The 22,033-nt window shown below is 33.3% G+C and overlaps 1 protein-coding gene and 1 long non-coding RNA gene across 2 annotated transcripts; both read right to left on the reverse strand.

The window, feature by feature from the left end:
• Nucleotides 1-10,105: 10,105 nt before the first annotated feature.
• LOC145820244 (uncharacterized) lies at nt 10,106-14,294 on the reverse strand. Its single transcript, XR_014361434.1, has 5 exons — nt 14,074-14,294; nt 13,717-13,773; nt 12,647-12,721; nt 11,951-12,036; nt 10,106-11,054 (listed from the first exon to the last, which is right to left on the reverse strand). It is a non-coding gene; the product is annotated as an uncharacterized LOC145820244 (long non-coding RNA).
• A 68-nt stretch (nt 14,295-14,362) lies between these two features.
• LOC145789017 (putative disease resistance RPP13-like protein 1) lies at nt 14,363-18,894 on the reverse strand. The gene is made up of 3 exons (XM_082912699.1): nt 15,228-18,894; nt 14,528-14,954; nt 14,363-14,480 (listed from the first exon to the last, which is right to left on the reverse strand). The coding sequence occupies exons 1-3, from the start codon at nt 18,892-18,894 to the stop codon at nt 14,363-14,365; spliced, it is 4,212 nt and encodes a 1,403-aa protein (XP_082768825.1).
• Nucleotides 18,895-22,033: the final 3,139 nt, after the last annotated feature.

Consider the following 22,033-nt stretch of genomic DNA (forward strand, 5'->3'; position numbering starts at 1 on the left):
ACTTATTTGAGTATTTTATTATTTTCAAATAATTTATTTCTTCAGGTAAAATTCTATTTTAATTAGATGTAAGAAATGACACATTTAAATAGTTTATTATTCTCAAATAATTTCTTTATCTTTCATTCCCTATCATCTAATTTTAATTTACTGTAACGTCATTAGATATTTTTTTCACTTTTATATTTATTTTTAAGGTGAGAAATATTGACTTGTTTTTTTAATGATAATTAAAATTTCGGAATAAAATGGGATTGTGAAAAGATAAAATGATATATTTTTTATATATATATTTATAAGTTAACATTTGGTAAATTTTGTAAGTCTATTTTTTTTATTATAAATATGAAATGTTACTATGTTTATTTTTCTTAAAACAAATTAAGACTCAAATATGTTTACAAAACAAAACAAAACAAAAATTCATATTTCGTAAGTTGCTATGGTATATTAGGTGATGCTAGCTAACATTGATGAAAGAAAAAAAAATGATGAAAAAAATTAAGGAAAAAATATAGAGAAGAGAACAAATAATAATAATAATAAATTATATGGTATGTTATTTGCTGTAGTGACACTATGAAAAAATGAATGAGAAAACAAATAGAAAGAAAAATGAAAGAAATAAAATAAAGAAAATGGAAAGAGAGGGATAATTTCTCTAAATATGTATTTTTCATATGGAAAAAAAAATAATCAAATACCTATATGTATTTTAATATTTTTATTCGAACTCTAATTTCTCAAAATAATTATTTATAAAATTGGTGGTCTTTTTAAAAAATAAAACATCTTTTATACTTTGTTTCATAATTTTCAAATAAATGATTGCATTTAATCTAGTATAAGGTTTAATGGTGATCAATTTATTAGCTCTGTTTTTTTTTTTTTAGATAAGGTGTAGAATTTAATAATTTGTATAGAATTTAATAATTTTGTTTAACATTATTAAAATAATGTATGGGTCTTTATTAATTTTTTTATAAAACCTCAAGAGAGGTGAGTGAAATTTACTATTTGAATATATAAAGGCAAATTTGGAATTTTTTTACTTATAATACACGATGTCAGCATGACGTCATCATATTATGTTAAAATAATTTACAGAAGATTAATGGTAGGGGAATCTTAATAATAGTTTCAAAAGTAAGGGAAGTTTCTGTAATTATTGAAACTATAAGAGAGGATCTTATAATTGTTAGAAACCTCAGGGGAGGTGAGTGTAATTTACCCAATTTGACGGGAACATGTTTCTCAAGGTTTTTGGCCATTCCGGATTTGGATTCGTTTATGATTTCTGCCTCATATTATACTATGCAATTTCTTCTAATGAGGAATTTCTTCTCATGAAGAAAGGCTATTTTTTTCTGCACTTGATTTTTTTTTTTTTTAATTTCAAAATTTATTTAGGAGGAAAAAGAGAAGTGGAACCTAGCAATTTCCATAGCACAACAGTAAGACTCGTCCCAAAGTGTCATGTCTGGTAAGAATCGCCTCATACGCTAAACCAATCCTTGATCTTTGCTTATTGATTCTTCAAACACAGGAAATAGTTAATTATGGTAGGTGGGTATAGAGCAGTGTATATTTGGGGTGTCATTTCATTTGTTTAGTGGTTTTATTAACTAGTCTGATACTCAAATTGAGTGTATGCAAAGAATTTCTAAGTTACCAACTTCCCTTGATTTTAGCTGTGTGATCTGGTGCTATGTTCCAATAATTTATTAGTCACCTCATCTAGTGGCTTATTAAAAATTTAACCATTTTGTTTCAAGAAATATATATCAAATTGTCAATCTTTATCAGTACAAAAAATATGCAAACCAACTCAAAAATGTGCTGCTGCAGTCTTTGGGGGCAGCAACAACAAATGCATTTTAACTTCATTTTGTATTCGATTACAATCATACAAAATGTCCAAAACAAAAAATGTCTTATTATTCACACTTGACTGTAGCAACTAATGCATTAACTTTAATTCAAGGAGTAGTACTGTATTCACTGAGATTTCTTACGGAAGTGATGAACACTGAGATTTCTTATGGAAGTGATGAACTTTGCAGGTCTAACTATGAAGGTATATATATGATCAACAAAATTTTTAAAAATGTCACTTATAAAAGCACTTTTAGGGATAAAAACAATTTCATGCCAAAATGTTAACTTTTTTAGACAAAAATTTTGGTCCCAAGAGAATAGTAATTCATTTCGTCGTTAAAAAATACAACGATGACACTTTTGGAAACTAAGATAATTCGTTGCTGAAAAGTGATTCCGTCCCTAAATTTTTCTCTCTAGTACCTTAATTTGTTGCAGTGAGACCAGATGCTACGATGCCTTTAGAGCGACCATGATATGTGCATTCAAAGGCCACAAGTTTGGATCACTAGATACAATAGCAAGGGAAGAAATTATGGCATATAGATTCTTTTAAAGGTGATTATTGAGACTTAAATTTGCAAATATCATGACACAAAATAAATCAGTCATAGATTTACATCTCAAAGTAGCAAGATCCCACAGAATGACACCAAAGCTATATACAACGCAGCAGCAGAATTAACACAGAACACATAAAATAAATTTCCAAAACAAATTCATAGGCTGCCACTATATTTGGATCCAACACATCAAAAATCCAAAGACTATAACAGAAAAAGGATGTTTAGTCTAGGTAGGTATCTTGAGGCTTTCTCAAGTAGTTGCCTCTGTTTAAAACTTGGTTAAATAGATTTTAATGGTTTGGTATTCTAAACATAACATTCCATAGATGCATTGTTGGATAGTTCAAAATTCTGTTATGTTGGGAATGTCTTTGGGCGCAGGTATGTGGTTCATTATCTTTGAGCTTCCTCTTCTAATGAGCTAGGTGTCCAATGGCTAATAGCCACATTACATATGAGATTTATTGCATCTATCAACAGTGAACTTTTGCAGCCACAACTCAACTCTCAACTAAAGAGCACAAAGATAATGAACCACAATAGTTGCGTACTTTTTACTTCTATGACATCTATGTCCTAATACAGAAAAGGAGCTTTCAAACAATCCTAACAACAAAAGTATGTCCTCCTAAAAAGATTTATTCAACCTCAGCAGTTATATAATCAAAGATGAGAAAATTGTGGTCAATCTACTTATGTGCCTAAGCAGAGAAATTAGGAATTGAGAAATTGAAGAACTGCCTGCCTATTAGGAACGTTTTGAACAAAAGACTACCGTTCCATGTTACTTGTAAAGAATAATTCCATGAAAATTTGGGGCAGATTTGGATTGTTAAAATATTTTGTCAAATGAAAATGGATTTTTCTTCTTTCAGATTCAGTTCAATAAGGAAGGAGCTATTCGACCGAGTCTTGGATAGTGGTACTTATCATTTTGCAAGAAAATTGAAGTCTCATACAGAATTGTGAAAAGAAAATTTGAAGAAGGTATCAGCACAGGCACTGTTTTCTAATATCTGCTTAGAATCTTGGACTGAGAAATGGCTGAGTACCATTGCTAGGGTCATTTGCAAACCTTTGTATTCTGGCTGACATACCGAATCTTGCAAAAGATTTACCTATCCAATAATTTGCAATTGAAATGAGTTTTATTCTATGTTAACAATGAAAATAGAGTTGCATACACAAAAAGCAAATTGTTTGGACATAATGAAATGCTTTGTGGGAAATATAATGAAAAGCAGTGGAAAGTAAAATCAACAAATGGCAATCCTAAAAAGGAAGAATGGATCATCATTATTTAGAAAAAATATAAAAAATAAATATTGAGACAGTGTTTGGTTCTAGAAAATTGAGTTCCCTTTTCAAAAAATTGAATTTTTTATTTCCCGTGTTTTTTTGTTTTAAGTGAATTTTTTTAGGGGCACTTTTTCATAAATCCCTTTTCACCTACTTATGTTTTATTTAGTCCACATTATTTTCTTATATTCCATTAAGTCCTATGAGTGACATAATTACCAAAATACCCCTAATAATATTCACATTTATAGTGTGAATGTTCCGTGATGTTAATCTTCACATCGTCAATGTGAATGTTCACATCACTAAATTACTAACCGTTCAAAAAATATTTGTAAGGGTAGAAATGTTTATAAAATACTTTAAATATGAGAATTAGGATTTGGTAGATCAAATGTTCAAATAATAGGACTTATTGGAATACAAGAATATCTTATGAACTAATTGGGATACAAACACTTAAAAAAGGATTTTCTAATAAATCTCCCATTTTTTTAATATTTTACACAACTTTTTTTATTTATTTTTTAGAGACACCTAATCTAAATACGTTTAAAAAGTATAATATTTGTGAAAAAAAAACTTAAAAAAATTCACCAAATACAAAAAATATAAAAATTCAATACATTTTCGTATTTTATTGTACTCAATGAATTTTTAAAAAAAATTTGTACAAATTTTTTCTTTTTAAATATATTCAGATTAAGTGATCTAAAAATTTTTAAAAAGTGATTAAAATATTTAAAAAATATTAAAATATAAAAATACGAATTAAAAACTTAGAAATCTATTTTTGAAAACTAAAACGAAACAGGGTCACATTGTTTTTGAAGAAAACAAGGGATTGTAAAATACAAGGTGCTATTAGGTAGGCCTTTCATTTTGTCAATATTGATGATATGTCTTAGGTCCTACTGGTTATTGATAAATAATGTGAAGAAAATAATCAGCTTAGAAGTGATTAATTAGAAAAAGTATAATTAGCTGAAGCTAATTAATGAGCCAAGCTTAGAAATGATAGTGGTGATTAAGAGGTCAAATAGTAGAGCTCTAATCAGAGCTCTACTAATGTGGCAACCTCACACAAAAAAAAAAAAAATACTAAATCATCAAATCACACAGTGGAGCCCACAGTTTAGAGCTCTCCTAGAGCTCACAATTTAGAGGTATGAAATATTTTTCTAGAAATAAAAGAATTGTCAACCAATGTTTTTAGAAACGGATTGGACCGGCCGCTTCAATAGGTTGAACCCTCGACCGGTCTAACGTCTAGTCCGAATTAACCCCCAAACCCGTTTTGTGTCGAAACCCGGCCTACTTTCATTAAACCAGTCAGAACTGTTTAAACTGGAACTAGTTCAACTAAATCAGCCAAGTTCCCATTTTACCAAATGGCAAGCAAATTGGCAAAACTTTGTAATATAACAAATAACCACCATGCCACATTCAACTTTTGTTTATGTTTGGTAAATATATATATATATATATATATCTTTTTGTGATTTTTAGTTTAAGGTTCTTGATATTAAGATTTTATAAGATAAATGACATATAATATTTTCATAGTAGTTGGGGTTCCTCAACATTTTTACAGAAAAATTTCGGCACAGGAAAATTTCAAAAATTTCACAAGGACATTTCAGCTTCACAAAGAAATTTCAAAAATCTCATAGAGAAATTTTCAGCTCGTGACAACAAAATTTGAAATTTCTCTGTGACAAGTTGAAATTTCTCTAATAATATTATTGAGGGACCTTGACTAATAAGAAAAAACATATTGGACATCTCCTACTATCAAAAGTTAGAAAGGGATGTTTCACTAATTTCTCCTATCTTTATTACATTTTCTTTCAAACAATACATAAAATTAATATGTTTTACAAATAATAAATATAAATATGTTTATGTAATTACAAATTTATCTTAAAATTTCAAAATAATTTAAATAAGTGGATCTTAATTCTTATATTATTAAATAATGTTTAATATATTTATAAAATAATTATGACGTTGTGGTTTCATTCTAGTTCAACCGTCGGGTTGAACCAGTGACCCGTCTACCCGATCCTTTTTCAGTTCCCCTATCGCACCGGTCCTGTTTTTTAAACATTAACGTCAACAAAACCCTACCTGATTTGAAAACAAAGTGCAAGAAGAAAAATAAAGGGTAAAGACAATGCTCAATTGCCTATTCGGGGCTAAGTGAATAAAAAAATGTGGTGTTATACCCAATAAACAAAGAGATGATAGGAAATTGATAAATGATAATAAATTGACCACCCTTCTGGGATTATTAGAGAATAAAATGAGTTTGGGAAACATCAACAATATCGCTCAGAATTTTTGCCTCTAACTATGGGAATAAATTTCATAAATGCTGATGAAAATGCCACTGGGGCAATTTGGTTTACTCCTAGGCTTTGTATTCTTTTACTTTCCCTCCACAAATCTCCTCTCAAAACCCTAATCCAAACACAACCGTAATGTTTCAAAGTCGCAAACCTCCGAACAAATGATTACTTGGAGAGTCGAATTTCTTAATAATTATATGGGTTTAACAATATGAAGTGTTGTTATGTATCCCCACTTGGGATGAAGCTACACTCTTAAAGCTATTGATAAAACAAGTTTGTGGACTGTAAAAACAAAATTAGATAGAGTATTAGTTAATTCTAGTGGGTTCAAGTTTTCAAAAAAGCTGAAGCTGAGATCATTGTCCTGTTGTTACTTTAATGACTGAAATTAAATTGAGAAAACTTTTCATAATCGTCAAGCATGGGATGGGAATATCAAGGAGATTCTTCAAAATTCTTCAAATTTAAAAAGTAACAGGTTCTCGAGTGTTCAAATGAAAAGAATTGATTCTGTTTTTTAAAAATTGAACAAAAAAACACTGATCTAAATTAGAGTCATTGAAGCGAAAAGAGAAACTAAATTAGATCTAGGAGTGCTTTAACCTTTCATATAACCAGGAGCACCTTCACGGATTTAGGTAGAGATTTGGAAGAAGGAAAAGGGATAAGGGAAAAGGGAAAAGGGAAAAGGAAAAAGAAAAGGGAATAACATTTCACCCACCTTTTTCCTTTCCCTTTCCACATCGATACCCAAATCCGTGATCTAAACACAGCCTAAAGAACACTCTTAAAAAGTGAATACCATGTGAACACTCAATTAGGCCCTGTGGCACAGAGTAGAACCTCGTTAAATTCTAATAAATCAGCCACCTAAGATGCTATAAATGAAGATGTGTGTCAAGGGACTTGAAAAAAAAAACTCATGACTTTTCTTTCATATGCATTCATTCATGTTGTTTCAATAAAGAAACTGCTGCACTGCAAAAGAAAAAAAGTAAAAAAAGGAACTAATTTGCTCATAATGTACAAGTTAATAGCTGCAACAATTGATCAGTGGGAGGTCTAATGGACTAGAGAAGTGGATAAAACAGAAATTGTGTTGATTCAGCTATAATACAATAAAATTGCTACAACTCCAATTGTTTTCGACAAGTGCTATTACTACTATTAAGCTAGCTAGCAATGAAATATAATAGTAGTGTTGTGGTTTCTACAAGGAAAAAACCAACTGTCTCATTACATTCTATGACTTGGAGTGCGAAAGAAATTGTAATAAAGCTGTGGATGCCAAGAAAACTACATAATGCTCAAACTTGTCTTGAGTTGCCAATAGTGCACAGATTGTTGACTGCTGAAGTGTGTGCAGGTTGAATGGTGTTGGACCCCTTGCACAAATAACCTTCTTTTTGTTTGGGTAAATCAAAGAGAACTAATAATAGGAACACTCTAGAAGGATAGGAAATATCAGGTGAGCTAATAATCAAAAATATTCATCCACTGTGTTGTGAGCCTCAAATGCTAAAGCATCAGCCTAAATCTCTTCTCATCCAAGAACACTGTAAAGGATTAACTCAAGCCATTGAAAAGTATATTAATCTCCTCACAACATATAAGAGTTTTAGAGACAAAATTTTTTTGTTCGTAAAAGTGAAAATTTTGTTGCAAAAAACATTTAAGGACTAATTTCCATCATCGTGAGGATAATCGCTAAAAGGTCATTCCGAAAAGTCTTAAACAAGGCTTTTAGCAACAAAATTTAAAAAATGTCACTAATAAATACACTTTTAGGTACAAAATAATTTGGTCCCAAAAGGGTTTATTTTTTGAGACAAAAGTTTTGGCCCCAAAAGGATAACAATTCATCACTAATGTCCAATTTTTATTGATAAAAATATAATGACATTTTTTACAAAAAAAATATTTGGTCCCTAAAAAGTAATTTTGTCCCCAAATTTTTGTCTCTAAAACCTTTTTTTTTTTTTTTTTTTTTGTAGTGATAATGTCGCCAATAACTGAAGATCTCCTGAACAATTCTGATGCAAAATCTCCGGTGCAAAACTTTATATCGCAGATCGTAGGGCTTCAATATGACCGGCTCAACATCCCATACAAAAGGTTGTGTTACTATAATCTAGAAAATGATTTCCATTGAGCTAAGAAATAACATCTGGAAGAGAAACAAACTCAGGTCAAATCAGGAATGCTTCTCCTCACTGAAAATACCCATTTTGGTAAGCTATTTGGTTAGTAGGAAATTATTATGGTAAGTATGAAGTGAATCTTTCCCAGGACCAGCTGCTCCAACGTTGTAACTAAAAGAGCTATGATGAGTAAACCCTTATCACTCTCCATACTTGTCAAGAAGCGCTATATACAACTAATTTGTATATCATTGCATTACTATACAGTTCTTGGCAAACACTTTTAAACTTTGAAAAAGGAAACATATGCATATATGTTATGAACAAACTAACTAAAGCCTTCTCCATGTTTCCACTTCCAGAGAGATGCTTTGTTGTGTTTGCGCAGGTAAATTATATTGTTACGACTACCCACAAATCACAGCATAGTGAAGAAATTGAGATGATTTCCAAAGCCAGGCAAAAACGAAATAACAAGAACACAAGTTTGGAAGAACTGACAGACCTGAGACATCTCTCCTCCCAATGTTCTTTGGCTGCGAATTATTAGTGAACTGAATGGCCTTAAAACAAAGCGTAACAGAGCTGGTACAGCATGCTCAACAAAACTTTTAGTAGTGCAAACATCTGAGCGTTAAAATTTTTATGTCAAAGCTTAAATATCATAATTGTGGCCATCAAATTTGGTAAACTGAAAATAAGGAGCATGTATCATTTTCATCACCTAAACTTCAAATTACACTTGGATGCTATTTAAAAAAAACGAGGGGGAAAAAACCCACACATGGGATGCTACAAATGGAAAACATGGAGGGGCACAAATCAATAAATAACTGCTCTAGGCACTTGAATTAGGACGAAAAAAACTTTATGTGTACTCCTATTCTGCATACGAAGGTTCACAATAACTTAAGCTTTCCTGAGATCATGGGTGCCAATTGATACTTCACAATTTGAAGTGGAAGAAGTTAACATTGGGTTTGGCAACAGTGAAGTTCACAAGTATGTGAATAAAAGTACAGACAAAAACAAAGGTGAAAGGCACCAATTTGAATAGCCAAAAAACAACTTCGTACATTTTCTCACATCTCTACTTCCTCATTATCTTCTTTTCATTTCTGGTATTTTGAGTCCTCTAATGGAAAAAGGTATGCTTTTTCAAGTACTCAAATTCCTTCATGAGTGTCTCTGCCTTCACTACCAACTTCGTAGTTAACCTGCTCTTCCTGAATATTCGATACATCAAATGTCAACTTAGACAGGCCAATGATATGATTTGTGTGGCACTGATTAGCGTAACAGAGAAAAATCAAGTAGAGGGCAATGAGACCCACTCCAAGCCTCTTGACAAGATGCATATCATTCCTTGGTAAAACAAAAAGTGCCTAGATAAGGCCTGAGATGAGAAATCCAACAGTATAGAAGAGGCTTTTGTCTCATGTTTTACCATAAAGAAACAAGATGCCCTTCAACATTATATTAATCTGTATGTAGCAAAAGAATCATTCCACAATTATAATGCTAGAATAAGATTAAAGTTGATAGCCATAGAATGAGGAATAATATTATCAGCCATTATGACAATAATGGGAAGAAATTAAAGAGGTATATGAGATTAAGGCTTGGAATATACACATATATAAATAGTATAGATATATTATGTATGTCCACATATATGTATTTCATCTTTTTCCTTTTGACAAATTTTATAGTTGACTCAATAGGATTTTTTATTTTTTAATTTTGTACTTGACAAAATTATTTTTTCCTTTAGACAATTTTACACTCGACTCAATAGGATTTTTTATTTTATTTTATCTTATTTTTTTATGTTTTTATGTTCCAAGTGCCAAGCTGGCATGTTGCCTTAGAACATCAACTAAATTGAATACAAAATCAGACCTTTGTTCAAGTAATTGTGCTTCTACATCATTTATATAAGCAATTAACAAAACATACTCTCTCAAGAATGCTCTTGGAAAGTGAATACATGTGAACACTGAATTAGGCCCCTGTGGCTCAGACTAGAAGAAAGTCAAATTATAATAAATCAGCCATCTAAGCAGAGCTACAAATGAAGATGTGTCAAGAGACTTAAAAAGGTCAATCACATTGTAAGCTGACTCAAACCACCAAAAACAGCACTAATTTTCTGCTAATGTACAAGTTAGCAGTCATCAAGTTGAATTACTTTGCACCTCTCAAGTTTCACTGAACAGGAAGGATATTCGAACAGATTTTCCATCCAAAGATTTTCACTTTATTCAGAACTTTCAGCAGCCAAATCTTCTTCCCAAATGCCCTTGCAAAACTCATTCCTTTTTAGGTGGTCTACAAGCTGCTGCTCACCATCTGAAGAGCTGACCCATGTTTCGGTTCTTTGCAAATCCATCTCCCAATGATATGCCGATTAACAGAAAAAAGAAGGCCATTTTTAGTAAAGTGCCAAACCAGTATGTCATCAGCAAGGCTTGGGCAAAAAGGGCTTTTACATATCAACTCAGCTTCAAAATCCAAAAAGCCCTATCTTATGAGAGCTTCATTCCATTCCAGACACCAGTGCTTTCGTCAGCAAGAGAGCAAACTTTAGCATCAGCATGGAATCCATCTAACTTTCCAAATCATCACAAAACAGGCATTCAAATCCCTTCAATTAGTTTCTTTCAGATTGCACACAGAATCTATTGCCTTTGAGGACAAGAGAATTCTCAGATGTGCATGGGTATTTCTGCCTGCACTACCATTTTTTTTTTTTTTGAAGTCTTCCTATAACAAACCTCCATATTCTTGTGTAGAGTCTCAAGCATCCTCAAAAGCTACCATCAAGATAAGGAAACAAAACCATAAGTTGACAAGAGGTTCAAAGTTATATACATGAACACAATTGTAGTGGAGATGAGAAGGCAAGCAATTTGCTTAATAACAAATAAATTGAAATTAGCAACCAAACTCAAGCTCACTTAAAGGAAAAAGGACCAAACTTCATTTTATTTATTTATTTATTTATTTTGAAAGGTCACACAATAGCCCAAAGCGAAGCCAAATATCCCGCCTTATCCCAAAAACTTCATCATTTTATTAACTATTATTGTAAAGTCTTAGCTGCTCTATCAAGTAAAAGACGAAATGACTGATTCTTGTTGGAATGTGTCCCACGTCGCTAGGAGTTGCCCCATCTATGCTGGTTATAAGGCTCCAGTTTCCCTCTCCTTGATACCTGAGTTTTAAGGAGAAGTGTGGGTTGGACTATTCAATTTGGTATAAGAGCTTGGCTGGGCCTGTAACTGGTATGCTAGGCTTTTCAATTATTCTTCCATATTGCCATTTTTGGAGTGGCAAAGTAACTATGGATTGCCCACATGGATTTTGGCCAGACGAGGTGGCTTCCTAACTGTCAAATATAGAATAGCATGCAAGGAGTAAAGCCTAAAAACACAAAGTGATTTTTTGCAAGGTCTGGAAATTTAAATGATCAAAAGTCTTGCCTAAGAAGTGTGCTGGAGGGAGGTTTTTTCAATTATGGAAAGGACTTCTCAATTATCTTGATATATCTCTTACTTCTTTTATCTTCTTCTTCTTCTTCTTTTTTTTTTTTTTTTTTTTTTCTGTCTCTTATTCCTTTATCAGCTATGAGAGTTTTCAACATTACTAGATACAACATTATTTTAGAACAGAGCATCCAAAGTACTCATCAAGCAAATTTCTGGCATACCTTGAGAAGAAGAGCAAAAACTCGCAATGCAGTTTAGACGATGAGCATGCATACATCCTAAAGTTTGTTTCCACAACAACAAAGCCCTGAGAACAAAGAGTCAAATACAATAGTCAGTACATTTTTCTATTTAAATTTTCAACAAAACATTGAAGAAATATTGAAAAGCGCAGTTTTACAAGCTGCAACTGCAGATTTGTAACAGACTGAGGAAGTTGTCCTCTTTAGAGTTAACAACTTTGTCAAAGCTCATGGAGGTGTATCTGTATTTGGTGGAGTAGGCGAATGTACTCATGAAACAGATGAAAAACAATATCAGCATTCCAAGTGAAATGGAACCACTCATTAGCTCTCGTCTTGGCATTTCAAAAAAGGACAAATAACTCGAACCAATACAAATTACTGAACCATTTATTTTGTAGCCATTGCAAACATTATGCAGCTAGCTAATACATCATATGTCAACATTTTTTTTTTTGTTGATGTAATAGATTAATTTTCCAAAAATATATTCCATGTTGCCATGGATATGATACATTATGTTGTCTCTAGCAATGCTATATGTTCTGCATAAGTGGGATACACACAATTTTTTGTCCCACCTAAGTCCATAAAATTGCAAAAGTGGAATACATAATTCTAATTTTATTGAAATGAAACTGAATCAAGACAACAGAAATTTTGCTTGCCAATTACCTGGAATCGAAGCAGCAGTACAGGAAAAATGAAAGATCAAGAGGCATCGTCTAGCTCAGATTCTGAATGAAGCCCCTAAAAAAATATATATATTATCTTCGAACTATTCATTCAGAGCAAGACCCTAATATCTAAAACTCAAATTTTATGCATAAGCTCATCATCAGTAAATTTCAAATTTACAAAAACTAGAACCTGAAACAACTCAAAATTACAATGACGGTAACAATAAAAGAATTACATTTGAACGAGTTACCATCGTGAAGAGTATCAAAAAGTGATGCTATACTTTCAATAGACTTCAAAAAACTAGATTTATAAAGTTCAAAGCTTGTACATGCATATTTTTCGGAATGAGGTGTAATAATGCATGTTAAATGCACAACAGCAAAATAAAGGCTCCGTTTGGTGGAGCTTTCAAAATATAGTTCCACACTCACTTGAGTGCAGTGTTTGTTTAGTGTTTTCAAAAATTAATTCCACTCACTTTTGAAAACTCTTTCCAAGGCGAGAAAATTTGGGCTAACCAGTCGTCCCACCGGTCGTCCGACTGGTTGACCGGAACAGTGTTCATTTTTTTTTTTTTGCACCTATTATTTTTATATTACAAAAAAAATATTTGTGAAATTTTTTAAAAATTTTTTATGAGCTTTGAATAGAATTTTCAGTTGTGTGTTTGGTTATGAGTTGTAAGTTTTTGTATCAAATATCATATGTCACATCACTAAATTCAAACTCAATTTAAAATTCTTTTCAAAACTCGTAATCAAACAAATTTTCCACACTCAAATCATAATTCCAAAACTCACAAACTCAAAATATAACTCTATTATCAAATTATAATTCTAAAACTCTACCAAACACTATCAAAGATTCTCTTAAAGTCCTAACAAAAATGCAACCTTGAGATATAATTGAAACATGGTGTAGAAGTAAAACCAACACCACCACTAGTATATTAGTTTCAAGTTGCAATCAAACATAGTTGATCATATTTGAGAGAAAACATTTTATAGAAAAATAATTTCCGTAAACAGGCTCGGGTCATAAGGTGATGTACTTAATCTTACCTTACAGAAATGTGTATAGATTGCTGGTGGTGAATAGGGCTATTTTTCCATCGGCACCTATGAATAATACAAGATAAAATAACAAATGAGAATGAAAATTATCCATTCATCATTAAGAGAAAATGAAATATATTTGAAAGGAAAAGACAGAAAATGAAATGAAAAACAAAGCAGTGTGTTTAATCAATAATGTATTGGTAATTTCAACATTCAGAACAAATTGGAACTCTCTTACAATTCAAAAGAAGTAGATAGTAAACCCTCAGTTGTGATAAAAATCTGAGATGATATTGGTAATGAGAAAATAAATAAATAAATAAAACGGTAAGACAGATTTTGTGTGTTGTTTGTTTGTACCTTGCAGTTGGCTGCTTAATCTAAATCTACTACAGGAATGTATTTGATGATTGGCCAATATTGGCCTTTGCCCTTTTCACACTTCTGTTTCAGTATTCGACTACATCCATAGATCCTCAGTGACAAAAGCGAGGGAGGGAAGCCTTGTTCTGGAAAGGTCGTAAGCTTGGGACAATCGCAGATCAATACATGCAAAAGAGAGGGAGGCAACCCTTCCTTTGGAAAAGACGGGAGCCTAGGGCAAAACATGATATGAAGTCTTTGGAGAGAGGTGAGGTTTTGAAACTCCTCATAAGAGAGTCTTTCCAGATTTGGGAATTTCCTGATGGTCAAATTGATGAGAGAGGTGGGCAGGAACGTCCCTTCTTCTGGAAAGGACACCGTGTCTCCCCATGGCCAAGCTGCGCCTTCAAGTTTGAGTGTGGTAAGAGAAGAGAGTTTGTGCAAACCCCACTCTAATGGAGATGGAGGCAGAAGTGGAAGTGGAAGTTGACCGACCTCCACTCTGATATCCCCAATTGCAAGTGAACTGAGGTTGGTGGGGAAACTCCCTTCCTTGACAAAGTAGGATTCAATTCCAGCTCTGCAATAAACTAAACACAGATCTTGAAGCGAAGTGTGTTGGTTGATGTTGATGTTGATGTTGTTGTTCTCATCACGACCACCAAGTGACAGGGGCTCCAGATTCTCACAGCAGCTTATATGAAATTGGCTGAGATTCCTGAGATTATTGGCTTCGGGTAAAGATTTGAGACTCCTGCAATACCCAATTTCAATAGTTTCAAGAGATGGACAATCAATTTTGATCCCTTCCTCTGCAAAAAGTGACTCCAGATTTTCACAAAACTCAATCCCAAGTTGTTTTAGGCTAAGTTTGGGTACTCTCAAAAAAGTCAAAAAGTTAAAAAGTTACTCAAAAAGTTAAAAAGTTAACACTATTCACTAAAAGTCAACAATTACGGCTGCACAACTCCCAATTCAAATTTTTCCCTACAAATTAATTTTTACAATTTTTTATTACACATTTTTCAATAAAAAGTCAAAAAGTTAACCCAAACATCCATATTTTCAACCTCAATTTTTTAGTCCAAAAAGACAAAAAGTACACTTATTTAGTCTTCCCAAACTTGGCCTTAGTGTGGATGGTAGCCCACCTCTTGACAATAGATATGTGAGTGATGCACATTTAGAAACCCGCAACTCTTGCAGATTATTGAGTGTCATCAACTCGGGTAGGGACTCCAAAGCATCACACTTTGTAACCCTAAGTTCTCTCAGCATAGATGGTAAACCCTTCATTGGAAAAGAGATGAGACTTGCACAATCGTGGATTCTAAGCACCCCAAGAGATGCGTAGGTGTGCAGATCTTGTGGCAGTTTCTTCAGCATTCCACACTCTTCAATTGTTAAATACTCGAGTCTCGTCATGCAAGGCAGCCCCTCATGTTGCTGCTTCTTCAAACCTTCTCCTTTTTCTTGCTCTTCTTCAAACAAGCTAATGAGTTTGGGGCAATGAGAAATCTTCAAATGGCAGAGGGAAGGGAGACATACTTCTATTCTCACCTTATTCTGCCATAATGTCATGAGTTCTTGGCAGTTACCAATGTCCAATTTCTCGAGTCTCGTCATGCAAGGCAGCCCATCATGTTGCTGCTTTTTCAAATCTTCTCCTCTTTTTTCTTGCTCTTCTTCAAACAAGCAAACAAGTTTGGGACAATGAGAAATCTTCAAATGGCAGAGGGAAGGGAGACATACTTGTATTCTCACCTTATTCCGCCACAATGTTATGAGTTCGTGGCAGTTACGAATGTCCAATTTCTCGAGTCCCATCAAATCTTGAGTAAACCATGTCGGTAGGAACGCCAGCTTTTCAACATGGGAAATGCTCAAAGCAATTATCGAAGTCAAATGCTTAGACATTTTATTAGCTAGTAACTCTTCATCAGCTGTGCTTGGATCACAAAGGGAGTCGAGAACTGTAACATGTCTAATATCCAAGGTGAGGGAACCAAGTTCAATTGTGTTCTTCGTGCCTAAGAATGCTGGAAGGCTTGGGAGCATAACATTATTCATCGGCAAGGACGCAAGTGATGGCTGGACGAGGCTCGAAACATCAATCAACAATTGCGGACAACCATCAATTTTGAGAGAATTGAGACAAGGAAGATCATTTGGTAATCTTCCAACAAGTTTGGGACAATTTATGATGGAAAGCTCACTGAGATGACTGAACGGCTGAACTCCCTCTGTTTCAAAAGCAGACCAATCCTCCCATTCTGGCATAAACTCAAAGCTCAGTCTCTCTAGAGAGGGGAAGGGTTTGGCACCACACTGCTGCCCATAGAACTCACAACTCAGGCGCTTTATTGCAATCATTCCTTCAATGTAAAGGTTTTTAAGGAAGGGCAGTTGTCCAAGTGGTGGCAAAGATGTGCAACATTTGCTACCTTTTAATCGCATGAACTCCATTTTGAAGAACGAAACATCTCCAACCCAGTTTGGAAATTTTGTACTGCCATACCCACTGATGGTGAGTCTTTCCAACAATTTGAAAGGTCTCATCACGTCAAGCACATCCCTCTCAACTATGTCATTCTGTGAACAATGAGATTCATCCCATTCTAGTGATAACTCTTTTAACTCCTCCTTAGATATTAAATTGGCATCTCTTGCATCCTTAACACCACTGACATTCTCCAGTCTTGATATGTGTATTGCCCCTCGAATGTGCGATAGGTTTTTCAACTCTCCTATTTTACGCCCACAATCTTTACCCACCATAAAATTTGACAATGTTTGGAGATTAATTAATTTACCTATATGTAGCGACATTTCTTCTGATGGTGGAATATGCACGCCAGTTATGTCAAAATGGCGCAAGTTCACCAGCCTCCCCATGTTTAGAGGCAACTTTTGAAGTTGATGACAAAATTTCAAAAACAAGACTTGTAAATTGTAGAGAGTTACCACTGTGTCAGGTAACCTTGTAATCCTAGAACCGGATACATCAAGATACCGCAAATGCTTTAGATCTCCAATGGAATCTGGTAGTTCAATTATACCAATACCACACAAACGCAACTCACGTAAGCATTTTAACTTTGGCAACAAATCATGTATCAAGTACCTCGTTATGCAGTGAAATTGTTGTTGTGGCAAAAATTCTAAGAATGTTCGTAAGCATTTGGCATCATCGAAAGCTTTAAATTTTTTGATTCCATCGTAATGGCTAGCAACATAAGATACATGGCGTGCTTTGTCCGAAATCTTGTTCTGCCTGCCACCCTCTAAATTATTTTCCAACCTAAAATATTTGTCCCCTGCAACATCTTGAGCCAAATCATTGATGAGGTCATGCATTATGAATTGCGATTTGTTACCACTTGACGGCTGAAAAAATGATCTTGACACCAATTCGTGAAAATACTTGCGGCCTAAATCTTCCATTTGGTCTCCACCTTTTGGTTGCTCAATTAAACCTTCAGCCATCCATAGCAAGACTAATTCCTCCTCCATGAATTCGTAGTCCTTTGGGATAATTGCACAATAGGAAAAGCACCTCTTCAAATGGACAGGGAGATGAAGGTAGCTCAATTTCAATGCTGTAAGAATGCCACTTTCCTCATTCCATATATTGCTATTTAGTATCTCTTTCCATTCATGTTTTCCTTGTTTACAGCATAATAAGCTGCCAAGGGCCCTCGCTGCCAAGGGTAAGCCTTTGCACCTGTTCTCAACAATTTTCTTACCAATTGATACCAATTCTGGGCAATCCATGATATTTCTATTCTCAAATGCATGTTCGGCAAAGATTGACCAACAATCATCATATGATAAGTTTTTCAAATTGAAATATTCATCCATACCCATCTGCTTTACAACACCTCCTTCTCGCGTTGTCACAATGATTTTACTTCCAGGTGCTCCGGCTCCAAATGGCAATCGTAGCGAATTCCACCCATCATGTCCATAGTGCCACACATCATCTAGGACAAGCAAAAACTTTTTTTCTGCCAGTGTGTCTCTTAGTTGGACCTGAACCTCATTTAACTTGCCCAAATCACATGGACGGTGAGTGAATGACTCCAGAATTGCCTTTGTTGTTCCCAGAATGTCGAAGTCAACAGAAACACAAACCCATGCTTTCATATTGAAATGCTTTTCCACTTTGTCGTGATCATAAATGTGCTGAGCTAGTGTAGTCTTGCCGATCCCACCCATGCCTACAATAGGAATTACATCAAACTTTTTTGCAATAGGTGCATCCCCAAGTAGCAATCCGATAATTTGCTTGATGTCTTCATCTCTGCCATGAATGTGAGGCTCCTTCAAACATGTAGTTTGTGATCTCTGCCATAAATCTGTAGGCATCTTTCCAACAAATCTTTTATCTAAACCAAGTTCTTTTCCTTTCGTAGCAACTTCTTGTAATTGACTGGTGATCTCAATTAGATTTGACGCATTTTTTAAATTGAATGGAACAATATTAGAGAGGCGTGGGAACTTTGCTGGTCTTCTTTCGATCGTCGTCTCCTCAGCCATTAGCTTCTTTTCGAGATTGTCAGTGGCAAAATCATCCAATATGTCATCTGCATCGTAAGCCAAACGGTAAACCTCTTCAAGCCACTTTTTGATGTCCTTGTGGTATATCTGTTTGTTCTCCGCATCAGCCAACAGAGTCTCTAAATCCTCTAATGCCTTCTTCAAATTCTGGATGCTCGTGCCAACGTCCGCTGTGCTCACTAAGTTGCTAAAAAAAGAGGACAATTTATCAACCATAGCTTGTACGAATGGAGAGATAAAGATCCCAAATACATCCATGGTGTTTGTTGTGAAAGTCGGAAAGGTAATGAAACCAAGCAATACAGATATCCATGGTGAATTTTCATTCTCCTTGGACTTCTTGGTTTCTAGTCTTTTTTTATTCTTTTTATTTTTTAAAATCATTTTCTAGTTCTTCTATGGATTAGGTACAAATGTAAGAGTCTGATGACGTATAGGCTCACTAATTAGTGCCTCTATAATAATCAAATTTCTGAAAAATTAAACATTTAAGCTGTGTTTGGTTCATGAATTTAGGAAATAATTTGGAAAGGAAAAGGAAAAAAATATGTAAAATGTAAATAAAATATACATATATTTCACTGAGTTTTATACACTTTTTTCTTTTTATTTTCCAAATCTCTCCCCAAATCCATGAACCAAACACAATATTAAAAGTTAACAACCTTCCGAGATTTGAGCTTTGTGATCCCAGTGTTTTGTTCTAATAATTTATTAGTCACCTCACCTAACGGCTTATTAAAAATTTAATTAACAGCTTTACCATTTTGTTCCAAGAAATACATCTGCAATTGTCAACTTTTTTTCATTTAGTATTTGATTGCACACCAAGCCAAACAAATTGTCTCCTTTTTCACACTTGATAGCAATTGATGCATTAATTTAAAATCAAGAAGTAGTATTCATTGAGATCTCTCGTGGAAGTGGTGAAGTTTGCTGGTCAAACTATAAAGGTATATATAATCATAATTTTATTTTTTTAAATACTGTCTTTGAAAATTATTAAAAAAAATTAGATAAAAAATTGAAAATATCACTTATAAAACTATATTTAGGGACAAACAAATTCATACCAAAAGGTTTATTTTTGTGATGAAAATTTTAGTTCCAAAAGCATAGTAATTCATTACGAAATTTCCAATTTTGTCGTTAAAAATACAATAATGACACTTTTGGCAACTAAGATAATTTGTCCCTAATTTTTTTCTCTCTAATACATTAATTTGTTGTGGTGATGACCAGATATGGTCAAGTTCGGATCAAGGGAAGAAATTAATCATGGCATATAGATTTTATGGAGATTATTAGAATCCAAATGTTGAGAGTTAATAGCAAGATATAAAGTAAATTAGTCATAGACTTATGTCTCAAAGTAGCTACCTCCCACAGAATGACACCAAAGCTATATATATCCCACCAGTAGAATTAACATAAGACACAAAATAAATTTCCAAAACAAATTAGTGGGTTGCCACTATATGTGGATCCTCCACATCAAAAATCCAAGAGACTATAACAGAAAGGATATCCATTCTAGATTAATTTGTGTAATCTCGGTAGGTATCTTGAGGCTTTGCCTCAAGTTGTTGCCTCTATTTAGAACTTGGTTGGTATTCTAAAGATAACATCACATGGAGATAATGAACCACACTAATTTCATACTGCTTACTTCTAGACAACACCTATATCCTTATACAGGAAAGGAACTTTCAGACAATCCTAACAACAAACGTATGCCCTACAAAGATTTATTCAATAAAGAAAAGCCTCAGCAGTTATATAATCAAAGATTTGAAAATTGTGATCATTCTACATACATGCAGAAGCAGAGGAGTTAGGAATTGAGAAATAGAAGGACTGCCTATTGGGAACGTTTTGAACTGCTTTATAGATTAAATTCTGGATTTTAATTTTTTTCTTTTCTAGGATGGGTTCTGATTTTTTTGGGGGAGGGGGGGTAACATGTTACGTAGAGCGAAAGAAAAAAAAATGAAAAACAAGGTGGCTTAGATTCATAAGCAAACAAAAGAGTGGAGTGACGATTGAAGCTAAATAAGAGGAAATCATTATGAAGACAGGAAATGGAATAGATACATTTCAAAGAAGCTTCTCAGTGCCTTGGATGTTGAAGTTGTTTGTCCTGGTTATATTGAAAAAAGGCCAACCTTTTGTTTTCATTTGTAAATCTTGTGCTCATTTTCTGTCAATATGTTCAGAAAATCAGTGTATTATTATTATTGTCTTATTGTATATTGATATGAACAGCATATTTGATTTTGGATTAATGATAATGATATGATCAACAATGTGTTATTTGTTGTGTAAGAAAATTAAATCTTTGATTGTGCTTTTTGAAGGTCATTTGCAAATAAGCAACATATACATGCGCATGCTGGTATTAGGAATAGAAACCAAATTAATGATTCAATTATAACTTAAATTTGTCATAAAATCTAAGATTGTAGTTGAAGTTAATACAATTTTCTTTACTACTGTAATATATTTTTTTGAACAATACTACTGTAATATCTGTAAGATTTCTGAATAGCTTTCTGTATCTCATATATTCAATGTGTATCAATTACAATTAGACCTTAGAATATATATAGCCCTAACTCCTAAACCAAAAAGGAAATACAAATACAATACGATCTTACAATATATTTCACAATATATTCTCACAATATCTAATACAAATTTTATGGGCAGTTCAAAATTTATTTTTAGCTCACCTAGATCACATTAGTGGACCTATGCCATATCAATAAATCTAGTAAATCAAGGTTCATTCATGTTGATGGTTGTTACTTGTGGGTAGGTCAGTGTGAGTGCCCAATTTCTTTTCCTTTTTTTTTTTTTTTTGGAGGGACTTGCGTGTAGGTTTTAATAGGTGGATTTATTGTCCAATAGTTCCTATAATAATTAATGGCGTTTTTCATCAAGCACTATCACAAAAAAAAGTCACTAATTTTCAACTTTTAGCGACAGTTTGAAAAATTCATCGCAAAAAAGTCACTGATTGTAAGTTTTAGCGACAATTTATAAAAATCGTGACAAAAAAAGTTACTAATTGTCAATTTTTAGCGACATATGCAAAAAGATCATAACAAAAAATTATTTTTAGCTGCAATTTTATTAAGACTTATTTTCAATAGGACTTGATAGTAATTAAATCCAACTATTAGGACCTATTGATAATTTATCTTTTTTTTTTTTTTTTCCTTCTTTCTTTCTTTCTTTATTTATTTTTTACTGGTGAGACAAGGAGTTGTGCAACGCTTCTCAAGTCAAACACTAGAACAAAAACCACATCAATTATCATTAGATTTGAAAGGAACATGCATTCTCTGCATATAATAGACAAAACCTGAGTCCTACAATAAACTAATTACATTTC

This window comes from Camellia sinensis, chromosome 2 (genome assembly GCF_055761805.1).
Source record: "Camellia sinensis isolate YWXY chromosome 2, ASM5576180v1, whole genome shotgun sequence".
In the NCBI taxonomy this organism is placed as follows: Eukaryota; Viridiplantae; Streptophyta; class Magnoliopsida; order Ericales; family Theaceae; genus Camellia; species Camellia sinensis.

Coding starts and splice junctions, on each gene's coding strand:
- LOC145789017 (XM_082912699.1), bottom strand. CDS start 18,894: ATGGATGTATTTGGGATCTTTATCTCTCCATTCGTACAAGCTATGGTT. Junction 14,955..15,227: donor CACATATCTATTGTCAAGAG/GTGGGCTACCAT, acceptor CTTTTTTGAGAG/TACCCAAACTTAGCCTAAAA. Junction 14,481..14,527: donor CTGCCTCCATCTCCATTAGA/GTGGGGTTTGCA, acceptor TCAAACTTGAAG/GCGCAGCTTGGCCATGGGGA.